Below are 26,992 nucleotides of genomic sequence, written 5' to 3'. Positions count from 1 at the left end.
TCACCCCGAAATTCAATTTCCTTCAACCCCCTCCCGAAAAAATCCTGCAAATTACTAAAGTAAAGGAATATGGATTACTCCAAAATCAACAACTTTAATTTTACAAAATATCTTTAAAAGATAACAAATAAGATACAGACTACCTACTTTAAATTTATACATGTCATGATCCTCCAGGGTCCGTCTTAAAAGCGTCAAAATGGAGCGGCCATCTTGGTCATTAGTAGTCAGGACGACCACCTCTTTCCATCCGAAGAAGTCTACAATATCAGCCCAGACGTAAGCTTGGTGAGAGTAAGGGGTCACGGTGCGGAGATACGACTTATGGATGTCCTGTGAACAGATAGGTAAATACACACAAGATATATGAGACTAGGGAGAATTAGATAATAATATAGACTTAATTGAGATACCAAAGTGAGATTTCTTCATTTGCAAATACTTTGCTTCAGGGATTCATAATCTAATACAATTTTATTCCCTCATTATGCGACTGTTTATTTTTGGCAGACTAATTGCTCCCATTTTTCATATTTACAAATTATTACAATTTCTGAGCCTGACTCGAGGGTGGAAATTAACTTTTTTTTTGTCGTGCAGGGACATCTCAAAGCTATCTGCTATTCCAGTTGAAATCCATACACCCCCGTATAGAAGACGTGGCCTTAATCTCAACAGAAAACATTGGGCTATTCCAGTTGAAATCCATACCCCCAGTATGGAAGACATGGTCTTAATCTCCCAACACAAGGGGGTGTCAAAAGGAGTCGCCCACTTCGGCAACTCCATTTGAAATTCACACTCCCTGTGTGGAAGATTAAAGTCATGTCTTCCACAGGAGGTGTAAGGATTTCAACCTGAACAGCTCATTGTACCAGCCTGAGATTGTTCTTGTTCTCAAATAACATCGTAATTAATGGAAGCGGCAAGTAGTTGGTCTCATGTCTTTATTGAAAACAGCAAAGGCATAGAATATGCTCCGATTTGGGTCTCTCTAAATTAAAACTGTCTGAATCAATGTTTCTGCAGATATCTACCTACTATGCCATGCAGGCTAGTAATTACAAGTTTTCCTCACCCAAGAGGGAAAAACCTGCCATTAAAGCGTAGGCAGCAAGGATAAAAAATATTCACTTTTATAAGGGAACTTTACGCATTTTGTGAGGAAGTAATATTCCTTGCATGTGTGATATTTTCAGAAGCTATTATTAGCTTGATGAGGGGACAACACTCAAATGTTAAGTGCTAAGAGTTGTTCAATTATTGTGACCATGAGGCACCTTATGCTAGGTTTTCTTAAATCATGTTCACGCTTATATATTCCAAAACAAATTATCAGCCACAACACAGTGGCCTTTGGAGCAGTGTAATACATATAATCATGCATAACTCCCAAAACGCAAATTCAGAATCAACTGAAATGTTGGGAATATTAAGCTTTTTTCAAGGATATCTACTGAAAAAAGTCATAAAAAGAGAATGCTAAGATCACAAAATACTCCTTCAAATGTTACGCCTAAGTATAAGATGGAAAATACTGTATGAAAAATTGAACCACGCAACTTTAAAATCAAATTGAATGAAGCAAAAGTGTGTTTTTATAACGATTCAACATAGCAATCTTACTAGTTTGATCCAAATTTACATTGCATAATAGACACAATTTCAGTTATCACGATAAAGTGAACATACCCCAGGTATTGGGCGGAGGAAATGAAACACAAATTACACATGAAGTAATAATACGAGAGGTTGAATAACACTAGCAGAAAAAACAACTCGTCCACATGACATTTCCTGCTCCAGCCCTATAATTAAAACTCATCACATTGGCAGCTTATGATGGCTGTTTCTCTGCTTCATAGAGCCCAGACTGACCAGGGGCATAAGCAGAGGTTGTATAAAAGTGCTTGCATTGATTGCCACTCCCTTTTATGAGATGAGTGGCAGTGCTAGGAACTTTTTTCTCAGGGGGGAAGTGAAATTGGTATGGAGGGGGGGATTATCTTAAATTGGTCAATTTGGCCCGAAAATAGTGGGGGGAAACTATAGCTGCTATCTTCAGTAGATAGCAAACATGTTACCTTTAGTAAATACTAAGTAGTAAATAGTTGCTATCTTCAGTAGATAGTAAACATGTTACCTTTAGTAGATACTAAGGAGTAAATAGTTGCTATCTTCAGTAGATAGTATTTACTAAAGGTAACATGTTTACTAAGTAGTAAATAGTTGCTATCTTCAGTTGATACGTTTGTGAAGATTATCATTCATCCAGGTAGTAAATAATAAATTATTTTGAACTACAATCTATGCAACTGGACTTACGTTTTTGAGTGGGAAATTTTCACGTTCTATCCTGAACCCATCATCAGCCCGACTGATCTTCTGGCGGTAAAGTTCATTGATTTAGAAGCGGATGTTGTTGTATCACAGGTTGAACTCGAAGGTGACCTGTGATACAACAACATCCGCTTCACACTCAAAAACGTAAGTCCAGTTGCCTAGATTGTAGTTCAAAATAATTTATCTTCAGTAGATAGTAAACATGTTACCTTTAGTAAATAGCAAATAGTTGCTATCTTCATTAGATAGCAAATGTTATATTTATTAGATTGCAAATTGCAGCTATTTTCAGTAAATAGCAAACATGTTACCTTTAGTAGATAGCACATAGTTGCTATCTTCAGTAGATAGCAAATGTTATATTTATTAGATTGCAAATTGCAGCTATTTTCAGTAGATAGCAAACATGTTACCTTTAGTAGATAGCAAACAGTTGCTATCTACCGTAAATAGCAAACCTTAAGTAGATAGTAAATAGTTGGTATTTTCAGTAGATAGCAAATGTTACCTTTAGTAGATAGCACATAGTTGCTATCTTCAGTAGATATCAAACATGTTACCTTTAGTAGATAGCAAAGTGTATGCTATCTTCAGTAGATAGCAAACATTTTACCATTTATAGCAGATAACTGCTATTTTCAGTAGATAGCAAAAAATGTAACCTTTAGTAGATAGCAAATAGTTGCTATCTTCAGTACATAGCAAAAATGTAACCTTTAGAAGAAAATGGTAGATACCAACTACTATGCTATTCTCAATAGATAGTAAACAGAATGTTATGTCAATTTGGTAGTATGTCATACATCTTCAGTAGATAGCAAATGGTAAGTTAATGCTCTGTGTGCTAGCCATGCCCTTCAACGGAAAAAGTTGAAGTTTTGAAATATTTTCACAAAATATCAAGAGCTATCTTAAGAACTACTGAACCAATACTAGGCTTGTTTGTACTCATTTTAATGCATTTTTCATGCTGTTTCCAAATATGGTCATGAAAATTTACATTTCTGAAATTTTTGAATTTTTAAAACAAATTTGAAACATGTCGTCTGCAGTCGACACCTGCGTGAAGAGAGTTAAGGAAGTAAGATAGTATAGTATATGTTAATGTTTTAAGGTGTACAATATAGTGTGTGTATCATCAGTAGATTACTAGACGTCAGAGATTATTTATAAAGTATTTTAATCACACACACCCACCCCACCCCACAACCACACCCACCCCATCTGTCTGTCTGTCTTTCTCTCTCTCTCTCCCAGTTCAAAATATGTTTATTGACAAGAAAGTGGCACATCAGATAGCAGCACACAAACTCATGACAGCACAGCCGGGTTATTTTGTACATAATTACCCATCAAACCCCGACATCATAATACTACAATGATCAAGACCATTAAACTATGCTATTAAACTGTAACCACTGGTTATGATATAAACAATGTTTGAGCATTAAGACCATACCATTTACTGGTTGTGACATCACAATGTCCGTGCATTAAGGGCTCTGGTATGAGCATTTGGACAATATTTTTTGTGGGATAGGATTACACCTCAGACATTGTATTGTGAATTTAAAAAAAAAAAATCAAAATTATTTGATATCAGAAGGACATTCATCGTATATATTCAGAATGTCCCACAAAAAATACTTCCCAAATGCTCATACCAGAGCCCTTAAGACCATTCAAATCATACTGGTTATGACATCAGAAGTGTTTGAGCATTTGATAACAATATTAAACCACTCAATTAGAATCAAATATCTGAATATCAAAGTAATAATAACAGGAGAACAGCACTTACTATCAATTAATTATGCCACTATGGCTTATTCTATGGCTATTTCCTCACAATATGTGCATCAAGGATACTCTCATGTTCAATAATAAGACAAGAGTCAGGCATATTAAAGGTGCATCACAATTTCACTGCTTTGGACAGAAAGTCCTATTTAATTGTTCTTGTGACATATTTTACCCTTGTCTGTTCTATGGGGCAAACATTTGTGTGTGATTAATGTTTTGTGCTTTGCCAATTTTGAACTGTTTCTCTTGTTATTAAAGGCCCATTCAGTGATTTGCTCATCGAAAAAATCATCAACATTCAGATTTTGGTACTATTGTCATTGTAATAGATGTGCTAACATAACCTGCTAGTGGTTCAGTCGAAAGCTGTGTATTTAAGACAAAATAAGGCAATTTACACAAATCTGTAATTTGTAACATGTATTTGAATGGGGCACAACCTTTGTCAATACGGCCGTTTTCCTTAATGGCTTAATGGCTAAAATCGCAAAAAACGGCTGATAAACATGATTTTTAACAAAGTGCGGGGGGCTTCAGCACCCAAAGCCCCCCTGGACACACCACTGTATGTAGTCTCTCACACAATCTAACACATATCCAAATAGCAACTTGAAATAAATCAAAGTATAGAATTTAATGCAATTTAAAAAAAAGAGGATGCACAATAAATTCTGGTACTATCAAGTCCCTTTAACGCTACAAAGCACACAGGAAATGTGTCTTCATGCGTAACTGCACAGTCAACGGAAACCCATTCACCATACGCATGCACGGTACAAATTGATGATGATTATTAAACGTTTTCTGAACATACCGTCCCACAGGCGTAATGTGCATGCAGTCTTTCTGCTAGGTGAAATTTAATATTTTTAACCTAACATCATTTGATTTTATCTCGTACTCATATTGCCTAGTTTATAATTTGACTGAATGGAATTTATAAATTAATAAATGTTCAAAATATATAATGCTGATTAATATTAACAACCATTTCTTTAGGCTGAATGATGATGTTAGCTTACTGAAATGCATTTTTCATTTTCAAAAATTGAATCTTAATTTAATTTACTCTTAATTGAGTCTTAATTATGAATACTAAATCTAGATCCAGACAAAACCCAGTGCACCATAACTTGAAATTATGCAAATCTCATTTTAAAACCCAAATATTCATCAGTTTTTATGAATTTAATTCTCAACCATGTTTATTTTTAGTCCTTTTTTTATAAATTTATAAGTCAAAGAATACAGGGTGAGTAAAGAAAAATACAAGATGAGTAAAAAAATCCAAATATTGAAATTGCTATACAGGGTGAGTAAAAATATCCTAATATGTGACACAATCTGGTCCATGGGGGCCAAAGGTGGCAAATTTGAAACTGAGATAAAGGTAAAAATATGGAGTAAAAAACAATAAAATACATTTTCAAAAATGCCTCCTTTGGCCCCCATGGACCAGATCGTGTCACATTATTGAACTTGATAATTCTCCTTGTATGTTTAAAGGGGGTACTTTGTGATCCACTGCCTCATTACCCAACTTACTCCTTAATAGCTCACAATTTTTATATTCAAATCAACTGAAATTTGAGGTTGCCCTACAAGTCTACAAGAATGGATTACAGACGTGACAGAATTGAGCATTGTGTGCTACCATAAGTGGTGTAACTAGGGTTGGTAGCGCCTGAGGCAAGAAACAAAATTGGCACCCCTACCCCCACCCGAGAATATCTTAGACACAGGTAGTGGCATAGCTAGGGGTTGTGGCACCCAGGGCTAAGGATACATAATGCCCCCCCCCCAATTCTTGAAACAAATTTTGGACAAATAAGGCCTACCACTAATTAATTTTGGTTACTAGAAGTTGAATATCAGTCTTAAAATGTTATTTCAATTGATTTTGTGCAAAAAGTTTGCCTTTCATCGCTTGGAGGGGCGCAGAATCAATGCTGAATTGGTCAATTTGGCACCCCAAAGGGTGGCACCCGGGGCACATTGCCCCCTTCCCCCTAGTTAAGCCAGTGGCTACCATAAGGTGACAAGACAGAATCATTAGTCATTTACCAACTACACATAATGTTAGTGATGACTGAAACACGTAGCTCTGAAAAACTGTTGGATTCAAGAAAATATTTGTGTAACTTTTGTCATGAACCCTAGCATGACTTCTGATGCATCTGCGTCTTTGTGTGCCACTGTAACAGGATTGCGAGCTGAATGTTTCACAAATATAAGTTGAATTAACTTGGAATCATAATTCAAATGTCCATATGTCGTCAATCCAGAATAGAGTCAGGAATAATTTTCAAAATTCCTGTTTTCATCATTCTTTAAATTTAAACAAAAAAAACCCTAAAATTGACTGTGGTGTATGCATATGGAGAAACACAGGGTATCTTAGAATTACTGCAACAAGCTTGATCATTTATTTTCATAGTAACAACTGATTCAAGCATTTATTACCACAAAAAGTGCAAGTATGTTAGTTTTCATATGCTAATTAAAATCAATACAACACATCTTAAATATCGGCAATTGTCATTCATTCAAGCACATTATCTATGGGCAATTACTTTTTATTCCCACCTATTTATCTTAAATATGTGTAATCAGCATTATACATGCATCGATGCTGTGCAAACTATGATTTTAGCTGTCATTGCCATTGAGGTAATTTACTTGCCATGAAAACATCAAAAATTATGATATAGGGAGCATGGTGGCCTAATGATAAAGGTGTCCGACACCTAATCACAAGGCTGCGGTTCAAACCCAGTCAGGGCCAATGTATTGTGTCCTTGGGCAATTAGACACCCTATCTCGTTTGTTCCACTTAACCAACTTGTATAATGGGGTGCTGTAAGGGTGCTGTTGTTGGCAACCAACATGGTATGATACATCTTAATGGCAGAGAAATAAATGTGAAGCGTTTTGAACAGATTGAAAAGGTACTATATAAACGCCAACATTTATTATGATTATGTTTTCAGGCAGATAGATTCCTACTTTGTCCAGTACATTTAATAATTTGCTTACACATAAAATGTTGAAATGTGTATCAGTGTGATTGAATCTACTGGGATTACTCACATTCAAAATTAAATAATATAGCATGCATGAAACAGGAAACATATAAGACCGATTCTGAAACATAATGCACGCTTATAAAATATCTTACAATGTTAGCACAAAGGATGAAGTAGTACCAACAGGATGAAGTAATATCAAATGCAATGTACTGAAGATAGCAACTATTTGCCATTTACTAAAGGAAACTTATCTTCTGAAGATAACATACTGTTTGCTATCTATTAAAGGTAACATCTTTGCTATCTTCTGAAGATAACATACTGTTTGCTATTTACTAAAGGTAACATCTTTGCTATCTTCTGAAGATAACATACTGTTTACTATCTTCTGAAGATAACATACTGTTTGCTATCTACTAAAGGTAACATCTTTGCTATCTTCTGAAGATAACATACTGTTTGCTATTTACTAAAGGTAACATCTTTGCTATCTTCTGAAGATAACATACTGTTTGCTATCTACTAAAGGTAACATCTTTGCTATCTTCTGAAGATAACTTACTGTTTGCTATCTACTAAAGGTAACATCTTTGCTATCTACTGAAGATAGGAACTATTTGCTATCTACTAAAGGTAACATGTTTGATATCTTCTGAAGATAACATACTGTTTACTATCTTCTGAAGATAACATAATGTTTGCTATCTACTAAAGGTAACATCTTTGCTATCTTCTGAAGATAACATACTGTTTGCTATCTACTAAAGGAAACATGTTTGCTATCTTCTGAAGATAACATACTAATTGCCATTTACTAAAGGTAACATCTTTGCTATCTTCTGAAGATAACATACTGTTTGCTATCTACTAAAGGTAACATCTTTGCTATCTTCTGAAGATAACTTACTGTTTGCTATCTACTAAAGGTAACATCTTTGCTATCTACTGAAGATAGGAACTATTTGCTATCTACTAAAAGTTATGTTTGCTATCTTCTGAAGATGGCAATTACTTGCTACCTGCTAAAGGTTGTTTGCTATCTTCTGAAGATAGCAACTATTTTTCAAACTAAATTTTTTTGTTAATCTATTAAATAGAATGAAACTAATGCTCACAATGTTGATGAACTAAGTAAACACAAACACCCTGTATACCCAAGGTATTTAACTGCCGGGTCTAACCTTCTGAAAAACTCTTTTTTTAGATGTTTGGTGCCAAATTTGAATTGAATATACCCTCCGAGAAAAGTTACAGCTACAAAGGATGCTTTAAAACTGATCAAATTTATCCAATTACTTTCTCTAAAATGGGCTATTCCAGTTGAAATCCATACACCCCTTATAGAAGACATGACTTTACTCTTCCGCATAGGGAGTGTGAATTTTAAATGGGGTTACCTGAATGGGTGACTCCATTTAAAATCTACACCCCCTGTGTGTGAGATCAAATCATATCTTCCATAGGGGGTGTGTATTTCAACTGGAATAGCCCAATATCTCAACCCTTCATATTTTGCATTTTCCTGTATTTAATCACTTTTTTTTTTTTTTTTTAATTTTTTAAAACACACTACAAATCTACTGCCGTAAGCAAGTAATTTGATAATTATGTGATGTTGATGTTTTATGCAGTATTTGTTTTAACAAAATGTCAGTAAAAAAGCCATAAAAATAAACCTTTGCTTACTGCCTCAAAGGGACATTTCACGATGAAACAAAAAAACCCTGACACAATGGTTCACAAACTTCACTGAATTGAAGATGCAATAGAGAGACAGAGGATCTGACTGCGGGTAAATGATGAATTTGTGCGATTTCAGGTCGTTGAAGGAATGACGTCAATGCCTGAATGCCGCTTATTTTACACTTTGTGTTTTTTGTTCGGATGATGTGTCTGCATACTCAATGGGCTCATTGGTTTGTTGTCTACTAACTTGATTTATAACAATGCGTCTTTGCATGAAATAGAGCATGGAAATAGAACTCTGCATTAAGTCCTCTTTTTAAGTTGAAAAAACAAGTTGACTCATGTTTGTTAAAATTTGTTTCAAACCTTCAGTTATTCTTTTGAAAAAGGGGTGAACGTTTTCAATTCTTTATTATCAAAAATAATGCTAGAGGGTCTACAATGTCTATAACCCCTTTATAGCTCCCTTTTTAATTCAAATTGTTGGGTAGTGGGTACCTTATAGCAAATCAGTAACAATTTAATATTGTGGCTCCAGTAGAAAGTGCTAAAATGAGTTTGTCCATAATTTGAGTGCTGAAAAGTGCATATCATTTGACATTCTTAGAATCTCTACAATAAGATCTATATGTCATTTTCACTTCTACTGTGAAATTTGAAAAATATCCTAAAAACGTTCACAAAATAAGTTCCTGTAAAGCGCCACATTAAATCATTATTTTCTTAAAACATGAATGTTGCACATCACAAAATATGCATAATAAATATTGCCCTCCCCCCAAAATAAAATAAAATATTTTTTGATTTCAAACATTACGACCATTAAACTTGAATGTTTTTTATATTGTCAACAAAATTTTTATGTCAAAAATTTAGACCATTATTATGTTGTTTCTAATACTGTAAAAGTGAAAATATTCCTGCGATTAATTTTTTGCACTTTGCCAAATTTGAACTGTTTCCCTTGTTTTTTAATCTTCAATACGAAAGGTTCAAATTTTTAAATGATTGTCGGCTTTTATCATTAGATTTATAAAGTTTACTTCGAGGACTGTATATCAAAAATATCAATTTTTAATAATTTGCCATAAAATTTGTATAAAATTGCAAATTTCAAAAATCAAAATTATTTGATATCAGAAGGACATCCCTGGTATTCAGAATGCAATTTGATATGTTGAATGTACTCTCATGTCCCAGAAAAAATACTGTGCAAACGTTGCTATCTGAGCCCTAAAATTGACCAATACACAAAAAGAATATATTTATGTGTTGTTATTTTTGGGGTAGCAGCTTGAGTACATAACGCGCGAAAAATAAATTTCAACTTTACGGTAATGCTCTTGTGAAATGAGCCTGGTATTAATAAAACTGACAGAGCTGAAGTCATCATCCGACACTAGCACTGCCAACTATCTGTTATCATGCCTTCTTTTACCCAGTTTGAAATTGCATATTTTTTTACAAACATGATAATTATGTGTCTTCCTTGAGGCGGTCTTTTATTACATGACAATCTCTTGAGTCGTGAGAAATTGATGGTAACATGATAGTACTTTTGTCGTCCCAGGAAGGCCTTATACTTGACCATGGTTAAGCTTTGTGTCCACAACACGGTCAGTCAAGTGAATGCACATACATGTGTCAGGGTAAACTTTGTGAAAAAGAATTTTTTTTTTTTTTTTTTTTTTGGAAAAAAAGAAGCCCTTTTTGTTAAATCAGTACAAATTTCAGTTTGATACAATAAGCAATCCTTTTTTTGAAATAAACCACAAATTTCAATTGACCCAAAAATCATTATAAAGTTCAAAACTCATCGCTTAATAATGAGTCACACCATTCATGTGCAGAAATTCAATCAAAAATTGATTGGGGGGGGTGTAGATTCCAAATGGAGCTACCTGAATGGATGACTCCATTTGAAATTCACACCCCCTGTATTCGAGATTAATGTCATGTCTTACATAGGAGGGGGTGTAGATTCCAAATGGAGCTACCTGAATGGATAACTCCATTTGAAATTCACACCCCCTGTATAGGAGATTAATGTCATGTCTTACATAGGAGGGGGTGTAGATTCCAAATGGAGCTACCTGAATGGATAACTCCATTTGAAATTCACACCCCCTGTATTCGAGATTAATGTCATGTCTTACATAGGAGGGGGTGTAGATTCCAAATGGAGCTACCTGAATGGATAACTCCATTTAAAATTCACACCCCCTGTGTAGGAGATATATGCCATGTCTTCCATAGGGGTGTATGGATTAGAACTGGAATAGCCCATTGGTTGTCATGTCAGGTAGAAATCCTGACTAAATATTTTGAAATAAGTCCACACAAAATGGTCAGCCTACAGGTACTTGGAAATACTAATAACAAGACTACGTGTCAACGCTCACAACCTCTAAATCCATTATAAGCTTATACAGAAAGCACTATAACCCATCTGTTTTGGTACGGACTTATCGTATAATATAAGATTATGTTAAACAGCACTGAACGACAGACAGTGACCAAGATCAACCGACATGTTTGAATAGAATGAGAGAACAAAATGCCCTACACTGTCCCGGCTGGCTGGCCGGCAGGCACTAAGCGTTACCCTCATTAGCCTCACGGTGGATATATATCCCAAGGGTATTGCAGGCTATAACTCGTTCTCTTGTCTCCTTGGCATGCAGACCACCTTGCGTCCATTCGCTAGTCTAGTTGGTGACGAAAGCAGAATCCTTACATCATGAATTTGGCGATTTTGCGGATAATTTTTGATAAAAAAATTCCATTTTTCCTGGCTAATCATTGTCAGTTATGGTGTATTAAAAAGTGTAATATGTATACTGACAAAAGCTTATCACATATCTGTGACAGTTTGTTCTTCAATCAGGTCAACAATGTTTTTTCTCCTGAGAATGTAGATGAATTTCTCTGATTTTGTTAAATTTTGTACTTAAACTGTAAGCGGGTAATCATACGTTACATGTAGGAAGGAAATATTTGCCTGCTTGCTCATTTTTATTTCACTTATTTATTCATTTATTTATATTTAATCAAATCTCTTGTAACAATACAGTGATGGAAGGAACTGTGTTAAAATGAAATCTATATCAAAACCAAGCAAATATCTGCATGTGTTATATTCTCATTCACATTTCTATGAAAGAATTTACATGTTCTGCTGATCCCTTAGTATGTGTTATATGACAGGTTCGTTTTTCGTTATATCGGTCCATAAGCATGTGACAGTATTGTTCTGTGCCATTTACCATTTGTTATCATTACTACTTACCTCATCTTATCATATAACATAGTGCATGTAACCTTAGTGTTATAAATGTATATTGACAATATAGATTGGATTTGACTTGGAAGAAAATGGCGACACAAATGTGATGAAAAAGATTATTTTAGAATATGTATTTCTGGTTATGTTGCTGGGAATGTTGTGTCTGACATGAATAGAGATCTGGGCTATATCAAATTTCAGCTGTGTGAATAATCAATTTGATAAATTGCAAAGTTGAAATCTAAAACCTACCTGATACTACTTTAGAGGGATGGTGGTTTGCCATGGAAAGCGTAAACATTCATTACAACATGCTTGACTAGTGTATTTCTGTATATTATGTATGTGGATGTGTGTTTGTTTATTTGCATGTTGGGGTGGGGTGGGGTGTGGGGGTGTGAAGATGGAATAGGGTGTAGGGGTGTGTATGATGTGGGTGTGTGCACATGTGCAGAACCTGATTTATGTAACAATACAAATAATAGACAATATGTGCAGGGACAGACTTAGGTTTCAGAGGGCCAGTGAAATGGCAAATCTAGTGGCCCTGCAATAAATTTACTGGCCCAGCCTTTTCAATATGTTCTACTGCAAAAAAACCCCAACTTTTGTTGGTGCTTTTGGGGAAAATCTATATCAATTTTTAATCATTTGTCATCATACAATGTGTATCATATCGCAAATATCAAAAAATCAAAATTATTTGATATTCCTCGTTTTCAAAATGCAATTTGATGTCTGATGTGCTCTCAGGTCCCACAAAAAATATGTGGAAACATCACTGTCCGAGCCCTTAAAGTCAAGCAAACCGTAACATTTTAATTTATTTAGTACTGAATGTACTCAAATGTAGAGAGTGTAGTCACTAACACAAGTTCAGTCAGTAGTCCTGCCTTTTTTAGTTCCAAAAGTTTCAAACTAGGCGGTATTTGCGGTATATCGCTATCATCATCAGAGCTAAGTAGTACATATGCCTACTATCATCGTAAAAAGCGACCATATATTTCCAACTTGCTAGCAACGCAAGAATAAGAATATAAATATTATACAAAAAAATACATTGAATAAAGATATAATTTTCAAGTGACAGGCAGAGCAGACAACTGTAAATAATGACCATCACTGATATCTTGTCTCGTAAGTGTTATATCAGGCTCAAAAATCTAAGCTAATCTAGTGGCCCGCCGGGCCAGCATTGTTGGAAGTTCACTGGCCCGACGCAAAATCCACTGGCCCCGGGCCACCGGGCCACTGCTTAAATCCGTCCCTGAATATGTGGCATGATCTGATCCATTCAGACATTGTCTGCAATAGTGCAATTGAGATATAAACAAATTAGAAGGAGGAATATACAATAAATATAAGAAAATGAACATAAACATCAATGTTTATCATTTTTGCCAGGGATGTGGGGCTTTTGACATCAGTGAGTTAAGGTACTAAGCAAGTTAGAAATTGTAATATCTAAACTTTTGATTTTGGTCTGATTGGATCAAAACAACAGTAGACAAAACCAAAAATGTTTGATGTCAAAAAATTGAGTCAATTTGAAATTTGACCCCGATGTTGACCTTATTGACCCTTGTGCCCTTTCAACCACTTTTTAATTTTGGATTAAAATTGGAAGTCAAATTTAGTAATAGACCCCCTATTAGCACTTCAAAAGAATACATATCATTACTTCCCCAGATATTTGGAAATGGTCATACCACATGGGTCATCCACGTAAAGCTTCTTACATGAAAACCTTTTCTAGTCAATCCTTGTAGATAACAAAATTTTCAAAGCTCTCCCTAAGATTATAAAGCTTTAACACAACATTGCCAAATGACTGCATTATAGCCACTGTCTTGCATTGTATCAAGTGAATTAAAAGTCCTCTAAAGAAGCCCTGCAAACTTTTCCATATTACAATTTAATCAGACTCCCGTTCATGTCAACTACGGTTCATGCGATGTTATTTTTTGTCTGGTACGGGTTATTAAGTCTTGGTAAATTCGCCCGAGGTTCAGATCAGCGAATTAGATCTTGCTGTTCAAGGGACGCATTTAACAAATTAAAGATTGATCACAAAATGGCCGTGAACGACATGTGCAGGCACTAATGATCTAGGGGGGTTTTGTCTTAAGATACCAATGAGAGACTAGTGAAGAAATTGTAATTACCCCCGTGATTTGAATTGGAGTGTAGTAATCACTTTCTTTATCAGGTAAATAAGGAGAAGGACTGGTAAATGCCAGGTCTGATTAATAAACACACTTAATGCCTCTTCATTACAGTGTGTATTGGGTGCTTGGTATCTTACTGATAGTTTCTTGATTATTTTGAAGTTTCTAATTCATGGCCTATGTGAATAAAAAAAATGTAGTAAGGCCAAAGAAAAAAAAGGTTCGTCTCAAAGCTTGCGCGCGCATTTGTAAAATCGCGAGATTTGAAAAAAAAAAGAAATGCAGAAATATTTTTAATAGTTTTTTCCGGAAAAATTTGGCAAAATTTTTTTTCTCAAAATACCATAAAAATACCAAGTCGGGAATAAAAAAAACCCTATTTTTTCTTTGGCCTAATAGTGAATGTGTTTGTAACATAACTCATGAATTGTCCTTAAGCATTTTATAGCCTACAATCAAAATTATACAAAAAATAAACTTTATTATGGTCAAATTATGGTTATCAAATCTACAGGCATATACCGAATGGTTAGTGTACAATATATATTACTCCCAATTAGGGGGGATAAAAGTTGTTTTTCTTTTTCCAAATGGTAACTATGAATATTTATAAATTGATACTTAACCATAAACGGACCATAAAAATTGATGGAATATGACGGTGACTGTTAGAATTCAACCATCTGACCAACTAGTACTCTTCTCCGCCGTCAGTGTGACCATTCACTCACTCCACATAGTGAGAGAAAACCAACTGGCATGCCATGAAGGTGGCTGAGACTAAGGGGCTGTGCAATTAATAATTACAAGCTGAGGGGGTAAAATTTCCAAATGATGTGCCAAAAATTGCTTGCCCCTCCTCGTCCTGCCAAAAATTGCTCAGATCCTTCCTCTCGGCCAGCCAAAAAATCTTTGCCAACCCCCCCCCATTGCACATGCTAATGTTTGGTTCTATCATTTTAACATAATACAAAATTGATAGAGTGTAAACACCACATTATGTGATGTGATCTGTGAAACCCTTCACACATAGCATTATCCTATATTTTGATTTATAAAGGCTAAATATCCCAACAAGTTTTTTTTTTTTTTCAATCCTTCTTTGCTCATAACTTTTGATGTTGACTGAAGTCATAGGAATACTTGATTATGTCTTCCATAGGGGGTGTATGGACTTCAACTGGAATAGCCATGGACATACCCATTAAAGGGATTATCGGCGATTTGCTAGATCAGATTTGCTCCACCAGTACAGTAATTCTATGATAATCCCTTTAAATTGTCAATCAGTATTCACATACTGAAAAGTCTCTAAGAACCATGTACAAAGTGTGGAACACCAACAACCTTACCACCTGTAAAAAGCCTCTGTATGTCTGTCATTATGTCTGTCTGTCATTATGTTTGTCTACCTGTTTTTTCTTCCATGAGGCTCAAGTCATATTGGCACTTAATTTCCTAATTGCTTACACTTTTATATGATTGGTATTTTGATGTAGATTATTCATCCAGTAGTTCAAAACATTATTTTGTAAATTAAACTGCCAGACAAGTTCCAGTATTAGATTTAATAAAATAATATTTGTATGTCACTTAAAGCCATATTATATTAAATATTTCCATACAAAATAGATTAGTAGGGCCTACCGTATTACTTTGCCATAAAATATTAGATTATACAAATACAACATGTTTTGAGGGGAAGTAGTGTGATGTGCCCTGAGTAATTTAATTTGATGATTTATCTTTGTTTACAAAGTTACATGAGTGATGACATTTTGGGAATTCCCTCTCAAATTGAGCAAAACAAGTTGAATCATATCTAATTTGGAATATTTGGAAACCCCTGAAAATGATGTAATGGGATTTCCCCTCAGGAAGTGATGTAATGAGAAAGGTTAATGTTATAATTAAGGCTTGGGAATTCCCACAGTCACATTGGGCTATTAATATTTGGGGATTTCCAACTGCTTGGTATATAAGAAAAGGTAAACATATTTCTTCACAGTTGATAGTGTTGATCTGGGCTAGCTAGCTAATATGCTTACAGTCCAATTCCTTCAAAGAAAGGAAATTGCAAACCAGAAATATTTTATGTAGTCAAAGTGCTACTATTTGCCAGTGTTGTCGGAGAGGATCTAGAATACGTCCAAGAACGTACTTCTTCCAAGAAAGGAATATATGTTCTTCTGTAGACTTGCTGAAGTCTGGTGTTTTGATTCAACGCAACTGTCAAAATAAGTGGGGACAACTGCATCGCAGTCCTGCTTCCTGAAGATATTGTGTGAAAGGTGGAAATACCACCAAGTAGGAGAACTGCGCAAGGAGTAAAGAGATTTGGAGAGCTGCGCAAGGAGTTTAGTATAGGAGAACGGCGCAAGGAGTATAGAATTTGGAGAACTGCACAAGGAGTTATAAACATGTTTGGAGAACACCATTTTCGTATGAGGATTTTATACGCAAGGATTTATAAATGCAAGTGTACAATGGACTTAGCTGATTTTCGCCAGAACATTGCAAGAACTTTATGATCACCAAGAAGAAGAATGCTGGCTAAGTACTAAATAGATAAAGAGTGATTATATTTGATTATTGTCTATGTGCATTTGTTGTCATATATTGTATCAATCATAACGTGCTTTCAATTAAAGACTTAGATTTTGTTAGCTTAATCATACAGTGTATTTGTGTTGTGCATTCGTGTGAGTTCGGGTAAAAGGTGATTTTGGCCTTGAGTCAAGTACGACTCGTAACAGTAGTCAAAACTACTGGTCCCGAGGTGTTGGATGATTTGACTACTTCCCGACGCGTCAGCGGAGGGAAGTAGTCAAATCATCCACCGAGGGACCAGTAGTTTTGACTACTTCCCCGAAATGAAACATGTTGTATTTGTTTTACTATACACTATCAGGGTAAAATTGTAAACAAAAGTCAAAACACACACCAGTCAACGTGCCGGCCGGCATGGTAAATAAGCTTAATATTTTGCTTACCTGATTTTATTGGAGGATTTCTGTTTCATCAATTCACATTTTGACCGATATTATTCTAATTTGCCGTTTTGAAAAATGTGTTGAAAATAGGCCTATTGATCCGATGAGATGCACCTGCACGATTAACCACACTGTAATGCTTTCCGATGCTCGACTGCGCCTGGCCGGTACTCCAAGACTCCTTGATAGCGCACACGCAAGACACGACACGCACCACGAAAGCACGCGTTGGCGATGAAGCCACGCGCAGACGCCGATAGCAGCAGCGGACAGAGGGAGGGACGGACGGACACGCCATGATAAGTATTATGATGTAGATCTAAAAGTTTTTATTAATGTAAAAAATAAAACATGCAAGACAACATACAACATTAACCATGCCGCAAACTCCTTAGCAAAATCAAATTAAATAAAACCTTGACAGAAGACGCAATTCAAAATGTACCCCTGCATGCTATCAGTATTTCCCAATCGCTAACATATTTCCTTCCCCATCATTTCTATCAAGACTTAATTTTCTTTTTCCTCCATCAACATACACAGTGCCACGGGGATTATGATATACACCACCATATTACACCATGATAAAACAATGCTTGCAAATATACGACATGCCAAGTTATTTCAAAATTGCACTTCTGCGGCAATAACTTACTGTTGTATATAATATGAACGTGTAGTATTTGTATGGCTTGCACTCCACCATGAACCAAAATAACACCATTTCCAGTGGTACAAGTTCATTAACCTCCATTAACTCATGTCTTAATATTTGACCTGAAGTTGTAGAGTATGAGTTTTTGTACCCAATTTATGCAAAGGTCATTCATTGAATATACATATATATTGGGGTTAAAGAACTTTGCTTTGATAGATGCACATGTTCGGTATCTATACACACTTGTTACAATGCAGCATAATGCTCTGATGACGCGCAGCCCTTTTTCATCTTAAAGCAATTGGGTCAACTCTAGCATTATCTTCCTCAAAGGCATTATCGCATCTAAAAATCAAACTTTGAAATACATTAGTGTTTCTAGTCTTAAAAAAATCAAAACATCAAATTGTTAATTTATACGATTGTATCTAAAAACGAAAATAGCTGAGAAAATGAATGATAGTCGGATCAAAATCCTAAAGTTTCTGCAAGACAAAATGACTATCTATTCTGTGCTTAAAAATTATGTTTTTCCTAAATCTAAAATAAATTAATGTGAAACCTGTTGCTGAAAGGTGAATGGTAGTATAGTACCCTTAAAACTAGCCTCAGAGATAACTTGTTTCATGATAAATCCAAGCTATACCATGAATTATAGCATCAATGTGCAGGGCAAGCTGGCTAATTTCATTCATTTGGAAGCATCTGCTTTTACATGATCATTTTTTGCCTTGTCTTATATTTGGAGGTTACGTTCCACTCATTTTTGGCAAACTTTAAATATTTGGGGCTACAGGCAAAATTGGATAATATTAAAAAAAAATTGGGAAAATTTTGAAATTATATCAAAATTGACCTAGAAAAGGGGTCATTTATATAAAATGCGAACCCATGATGATTGCAGTACCCTGTATGGTTCTTTGTACCGAGTACCCTGGACAGTAGAGCTACTCTCTTAATGTTAAAGAGTGAAATACTCACTCTCATATAAAAGAGTGAAAATCACTGCAAAAGAGTGAAAATCACTCCTTAAAGAGTGAAAACCACTCCTAAAAGAGTGAAAGGTATGGAATAAGGGCATCACTCTTCAAACTATAGTGTCTAAATCATAGAGCCTCAAATATTCAGCCCATTCTTCATGGCAACCACCTGCATCCCTTATAGGGTCTATGCTGCATCCCCACTAGGTTATTGAACCACCTTAACCAATTCCTTGTTGTGATCCTGCCAAACCTATCAGATATAATGACAGATATGCCACTAGCCAGTGTAAGATATGAGGCTATGTATGACAAGTGTAGACACCAATACTGAAATGTGTCAAAATATGCGCCCACGATAAGGTGTCATAAACATGTCTAATAATACCAAGCTGCTGTTGAGAGTAGCACCTTCATGAAAAAAAGGATAAAATATGATCACACCATAAAAATGGATTTTGTCACATGCTAGATTGTCCTGCACAAAATCGCTGCTCATATTAAATTACAAGATTAAAAAACATATCTTCATAGCGCCTTCATGAAGCAAACCTGTTAAAATATGATTGTCATGTATGCTGTGATTCGATATACCAATAAACATATTGTGCACAACATGTATCATGCTATATACATATGTTCCAAAGCAGTATTGTGTTATACATGTGTTTTAAAGCGGGAAACATGTCTACACAGAGCTTTAAAATCTCCCCAAATATCTAAACCAGACTTATTGTGATTCTATGTAACGGAGAACTGGATATGGATGCATAATAATATCCTGCACAATAAAAGATACATTCCTTCCAACGGGTAATATGTGTGTATAAAAATGTACAGGATTCAAGTATTTTAATACTTTAAATATCTTAAAAGATTTGTAATAAATAAAACGTGTCAATTCATTTTAGAAGAGTCTATGTTACATCACCTTCACTCCTCCTAATACCACATGACAGATTCTTCTCCCAGACATAAAATGGAAAAAGATAATAAAATGCACGGAGATGAGCACACCATTAAAAGGTCAAGTCCACATCCTCTTGTCCGAGAAGTGTGATTAATTTTCCATAAGCATCCATAATGCTCTAGGCACCAAAACACACAACATACTTATGATAACATTAGTATATTTTTCTATATCCCAAGGTATGAAGAGGACTGCGACCTTCTCTCATCAAAGAGAAAAGGGAGAACATTGGCAAGGGGTTTGCATAATGGATGGATGATGCTGAAGATGGATATTGGTCAGGCATAGGCTTAAGTGAAGCCAATGGCAAAGGCATTTCACCTGCTACAATTAATAGGGGAAGGGGGTGGAGAGGGTCATAAATTTGAATGAAAATGGACATTATCCTGGCATAGGCTCAAGCATGAGAACGGCTTTTTTAAAAACTGCCTGAAAAAACACATCAATCGGCCCAAAACAGGCTGAAAAAAAATGCGTAAATTTGGACAACAAAACTGCCAGAATTCAGGAAAAAGGCTGAAAATTCTCATTCCTGTAGGCTTAAAGTCCCATTCAGTGATCCCAGCGCAAGTGTTAAAAAACTAAACTTGTTTATAAATTGCTTAAACATGAAGTCATTCAAATTGTCATGTGGTATTAGAGAAATGAAAAATGAAAGAATAAATCCAAATCAAAGGCCTTCGACTCTAGATGGAGATGGGAGTCATAAATATAGATGATGAAAATGGATAATTGATCAGACATAGACTTAAGCAAAGCCAAGACTCAGACTTCTGACAATCTACACAGTACAAGTGATGATGAAGATGGAAATTGTTCAGACATAGGTTTAAGTAAAGCCAATGTATAGGCTGAAGTAAAGCTAAGGTAAAGGCATTGACCATCATAAATATGATGACAATGAAGATGGATTGGCCAAGCAGGCTCTGCAATTCACTGGGAAGATTTAAGACAAATGTGACCCCATGTGATCTTGATTGACCCCTCCCCGGAATGCCCGGAAGTTTCAGGAGGTCAGGAGATCAATCAAAGATCCCAAAATTACTCTCAAACTTTTGTTCTATGATTTGGTCATGTAGTCTACAAGCTGGTCCTGTACTATAACAAATTGAATCTAATCATGTGATGACACATGCATGTCGACTTTCAATTAAAAACTCAAGAGGTAAATTAATATTTCAAACACACAACAGGAACTACCATAAAACCATGCAATATGGCACTTGATGAAATACCGTCAGAAATTGCAAAAATGGTCATTTTAATTTATATCTTAATCATTTTGATGACTACTGCAATTTTTGTATCATAATAAAGCTAAATAAGTATCATTCCAATGATCACTCTACAGCATATGTATATAAAACAACAATATGGTCCTTTATTGTATTATACCTGTCCTGGCAGATCTTATCCCACCCTGTCCTGTCTGTTCTTGTCCTGTCTGTTCTTGTCCTGTCTTGTCATGTATTATACCTGTCCTTACAGATCTTATCCCACCCTGTCCTGTCTGTTCTTGTCCTGTCTTGTCATGTATTATACCTGTCCTTACAGATCTTATCCCACCTTGTCCTGTCTGTTCTTGTCCTGTGCTGTCTTGTCATGTATTATACCTGTCCTGGCAGATCTTATCCCACCCTGTCCTGTCTGTTCATGTCCTGTGCTGTCTTGTCATGTATTATACCTGTCCTTACAGATCTTATCCCACCATGTCCTGTCTGTTCTTGTCCTGTCTTGTCATGTATTATACCTGTCCTTACAGATCTTATCCCACCTTGTCCTGTCTGTTCTTGTCCTGTGCTGTCTTGTCATGTATTATACCTGTCCTGGCAGATCTTATCCCACCCTGTCCTGTCTGTTCTTGTCCTGTGCTGTCTTGTCATGTATTATACCTGTCCTTACAGATCTTATCCCACCCTGTCCTGTCTGTTCTTGTCCTGTGCTGTCTTGTCATGTTTACCCTATTCCTTATTCTCACATTTCCCTATCATAATTGCTAAAGTGTGATTAAAGCCCTGTGGGTTTATTTAGCCTCACCTTCACATGTTTTTTGTCCCTTCATATATATTCCTGTTCAGTTCAAAATCTACTGAGTTACTGAGTTTATCTAAACACTTTACACAATATGTATCATTGATTGAATTGCTATTTAATTATAAAATTTTGTATAATGTCTCAGCTACATTTCTCAACATAAACATTTAATTTAATTTTGTTCTCATATATGATCTTGGAAATTGTGTTTGTGATTTACTATCAAATTATATAATTTTGTATGGTTCTGATAAATGTCTCTACAAAGTACACATTTAATATAAATTTGTTTATGTTGTTTATATACGATTCGAAAATATTGTGATTAATATCATATAATGTGAAAATCATGTGTGAATAAATTGAATGAATGAATGAATGAATGAATGAATGAATGCCTATAAAAAGCAGCACACAGCATTATTGCTTGCTATATCAATTGACAATAATTAGAGAATAAAGGTATTGTTTTTAGCCCTGAGTGCATCTATCGTCTCATATAACACGGGCGACATCATTATTTTAAGTAAAAGAACGAGGCGGCCGAGTTGTTTTACGCCAAAAATAATGAGGTCGCCCGTTATATGAGACGATATAGATGCACGATAGCTGCTAAAAAACAATACCTTTATTCTCATTCTTAAACACTTCAATTCAAATAAAAATATCATACAAATTTTAATCAAACTAAATCTACATTTTGCAAGGAATTACCTAGGGCTTAAAATCGATCAGTCTCGTTGTTGCTGTGCGCCTCCGATTGGTCCAAATAGCGAGTACCCGATCGCGTTGGCCTTATGCGCTGACCAGCGCTGACCGTGTGATATCGTGTCATATCACACGGGTAAAGCTGGGTAAGAACCAATAAGATTGCAGGAACGTTCTCAAGTGTTTAAGAATTTGCTCTAACTTGTGTGACATAAAATGGCTACAATTAATTATTTGTGTGTATGCTTGAAACATTAGATGTACGCAGCTGTGCCATTACTACAGTGCAGGTGTGTATGCGTTAATGGGCTAGATAATTTATAAACATATATTATTTTTATTATCATTATAATTGTTTTTCATTTATTCAAATTGGTTTTGTGAAAATAAATATTTATTGTAATACAATGGTCGTAATATGTGAAAGGTAATTCCCATCTAGATGTACTTTTCAGCATATTAGTCTATTCCATTTAAAATCCTGTGGAAGATTTTGGAAATATCTGCCACATGGGGAGTACGAATTTCAAATGGAATGAACACATTAGGTAGCTCCATTTGAATTTCATACACCCTCTGAGAAAGATTCAACCTGAATCTTCCCCTGTGGAAGAGTGAATTTCAAATGGAGCTGCTAAAAATTATGTGTCCATTCCATTTGATATTCATACTCCCCAAATATTGCAAAATTGTCATAAAAAAATCAAAGAATACACTAACCATTATTATTAATGTCAAGCTTAGATATATTATTTTCCTTTATAGGAGACAAAAAAAAAACCCATTCTACGGGCCCAACCAACCCAGAATTTTTTTATTTTGCCAAAATATCAAAATATGTTTGCAAAAAATCAGATTTGTCAGATTTTGATGGAATTTTAGGGTAATTTTAGCCTCAAGAAAAAAAAAACCCCACAAACAAAAAAAACACGCCTGACCAACCGACCCTACTTTGAAAGGACCATCCGCCTGTAGAACAGGGCGTTTTTTGCCACCTTGTAAAAATACAAAGTGTTTTCAACAAGTTAGACTTATATTATAATTTTAGGTTTCATACTTCAAGTCATATTTTGGCAGGTTTCATAAATAATGCACACAGCTGACATGAACGTGATATGTGCTGGTACTCCACAAAATTCAAGTTTATAGTAATTTATTCATCTAATAATAACTTATATTGAATTTGATAGTGAAAATCATAATTTGCAATACCCTTATATATATTATACCCAATCTCATCGCTTCATGGAAATCATCAATCTGAAGCGCCAGGATGTCTAATCTGACACAGTTGCAAACTGCTCATCCCAATATATTGCTAATTTTATGTTAATCTTATACTAGCTATCAGCTTGAAAGAAATGAACGAAAGTCTCTCTTTGAAATATTAAACATTTTTTAAACAGTAAAAATTATTGTAGTATTACTTGATTCAAATATTTTAACTGCACTTCGAAAAATGTTGATCTTCAGCTTCATGATGCTGCTTCACTGATTCAAATGAACTACATCATAAATTAGGGTTGACATTTTTGGCTCTGAAGTTAACTTCATTTTTAACAATCTGCAATTTCTTTATCAATTTGGCAAGAATTTTGTTTCTGCTTGAGCCGTGTCCCAATACTGAATGAAAATCTTTCCAATGTGCCTGCATGTGCTGGTATAGCCACAGATCACTTATTATGCTATAATATTCCCCTCCTTTAAAGGCTTAGTCAGGGATCCAAGTGTAAACAAATTAAAATTTAGTATAAATTGTTTGAAGTGAAGAATAAGTCATTAAAATTGTCATTAGGTATTTTTGAAATGAAAAAAATTGGCAAAAAAACGAAAACAAGGAAATCACATTCAAATATACATGTACATGTAGCTAGAGTAGAGATTTGCAGATTCGTGTAATATGTCTTAAAATTTGTAGATTCTGGCTTAACCACTAGCAGGCTATGTTACGATCTGATTGTGATGATTCACCATGGCAGCGAAATTACAGCACTTTGAGTCCTCTATGATCTGGAGAAAAGGCGCTGTATAAATCCAAAATTTATTAATTAATTTTTATTTTATGTTAGCACATCTTTGACGCTAGAAACAAAGGTGCCAACATCTTAATCATGCTTTTTAGGATCCTCCAGATGAGCAAATCATTGAATAGCCCTTTTAAGCAAACCCCCTTTACACTAACCTTATCAGAGAAAATAGACTCCCTCGCTGAAATACCAATAACTGGTATACGATAGAAGCCACAAGTATAAGACACAGAAACAGATGATAGATAAAGTTCTTTAGTATGACTTGAAATCACTGCATACACCTGCTCCGGTATCAGTCTTTCACAGACAGAAAGAGCCGATTGTATGGGGTTATTATCCATCACAATAGAGGTGATGTTCAACTCATAATCCCTGGGAAGAAGCAGACTGTTCTGGTTCAAGTCTCGGATGGCTTCTTTGAGTTCGGCATCTTCCTTTTCCGAGCTGAGCATAGCACCTATCATGATGGTTTCTGTTTCTTGATTGGAAGCGAGGACGATGCTGTACTTCACACACAGTAGGTGGAGGATAACAAGTATTTTGGCACACATTTTAGAAGCTTAAGACTGAAGACAGGACGAAGATTGATCTATCAAAAATGGATTTTGGTGGCTATATTATAATAATTCTAATTCATTTAATACATGTTGATTCAACTAGTAGTAGCTGCAGCATCTGACTTAAATCCCTGTACAATATCATAATCCAACAGGTCATAAAAGCATTAATCCACAGACATCAAAATATTATGTACTGATAGCAAAAACACATATTGAAAACAAATCTGTAGAAAATCCGTACAAATTAGGTGCGTCGAATGTCGCCAACAAACACGGGTCAATAAAAATCAAACCTTAGTGATAGTAGCTTAATGTGTGCTAAGCTCAAACCAAGCAGAATAATACGCCAGCACTATTTACAGTCGATTTTACTCCTCAACACTGCACAATAATAAAAAACGCAGAAAAATGGATTAAACAAGCAAAAAAAGAATTATGAACCGACGGCTGACGCTCAGTTTATATCCGAAGCTGATGACACGACGACTCGGAGTGGAACAGACTGTGCAAGCATAACAACAAGCTAGCAAAATGCTGATTGTATGCTGTGTGTGCTAGCAGCAACATATATTTCCTTATGCCTCTTGTTGGTTAGTCCGATAATATATCTGATGAACCACTAGCTTACTCACACACACTGCACTGCTGTGCTAAACACCAGGCAGAGATATCTATCCAGCATAGTTGCTCACTGAATGTGAATACATCTCCACGAATAATGAATAATGAAAGCAGAAAGAGAGACAGATAAATGGAGAAATGGGCTATTCCATTTAAAATCCACACTACCCCTGTGAAAAATTTAGTGCAAGTCTTCCACAGAGGGAGTTTAAGTTTTAAATAGAATACACAATCGAATAACTTCCATTTACAATACTCACTCCAGTTGTGGAACATATAGGTAAAGCCATAAATACAGGGGGAGTATGGGTTTCAAAATGATTAACCCTGACCAATTACATTTGAAAAACATACTCCCTCTGTGAAAGACATTTCCAAAATCTTCCACAGGGGTAGTGTGGATTTCAACTGGAATAGCCTGATAGAGAGAGAGGCACTCAATAGCAGCACTATTATTGAAGTACAAAAGGATTTTCTTCTTCTTGTTTTTACCGGAAATACTTCAATTCAGTTAAGATGCCAAGAGAATTTGAGGCATCCTCTTCAATAAGAAAGACGATATATTTTCTGCATCTCGGCTTGATCTTTGCTTTCCTCTAATGATGATGACACCATTTGGACTACTCAGTCCGATTACTTACATATATTCACTTGCAGTGAATGCAATTTTTAATATTTTTAATGCTTTTAATCTTTTGATTAAATTTCTTAAAATGTCATTTTGAAAATAATTTAAACTATTAAAGATGATTTTTGGAGTAAGAAAATACATCTTTACTTACTAATGTTTCTAGTCTCTTTTTTTTATATTACCAATACCATTTCACTGCTAAAAAACATACAATTACAAAAACAAAGAAAAACTAAACAGTTGGACCCAAATAAAATAATCTAATCTTAAGGGCTACCCAATATAATAACATGGAAAATCTTTCTTAAATATGTAAGTCAAATTTGCCAGAAACTATAAGTCAAATTTTCCAGAAATTATAAGCTGAATTTTCCAAAAATAATAAGCTAAATTTTTCAGAAAATATAAGCTCAAATTGTTCAGAAAATATATATAACATATGTGACATTTCACACACATACAGTGCATAATTATATGTTTATCACAATGAGA

The 26,992-nt window shown here is 35.1% G+C and overlaps 1 protein-coding gene across 1 annotated transcript in view; it reads right to left on the bottom strand.

Annotated features, from left to right (window-relative positions):
* Positions 1-25,950, bottom strand: part of LOC140148016 (glutamate receptor ionotropic, NMDA 1-like) — an 89,984-nt gene extending 64,034 nt beyond the window's left edge. The window contains exons 1-2 of the mRNA XM_072169843.1: positions 24,841-25,950; positions 148-333 (exon numbers count right to left, since the gene is read on the bottom strand). Of these exons, the coding sequence (XP_072025944.1) occupies positions 148-333; positions 24,841-25,239 (585 nt within the window). The 5' untranslated portion in view covers positions 25,240-25,950. The remainder of the gene's footprint in view (positions 1-147; positions 334-24,840) is intronic.
* Between the last annotated feature and the right edge of the window lie 1,042 nt (positions 25,951-26,992).

Source organism: Amphiura filiformis, chromosome 3, assembly GCF_039555335.1.
Source record: "Amphiura filiformis chromosome 3, Afil_fr2py, whole genome shotgun sequence".
Lineage (NCBI taxonomy): Eukaryota > Metazoa > Echinodermata > Ophiuroidea > Amphilepidida > Amphiuridae > Amphiura > Amphiura filiformis.
Note: the sequence above shows the minus strand (reverse complement) of the source record. Positions and strands in the feature narration are given on the sequence as shown.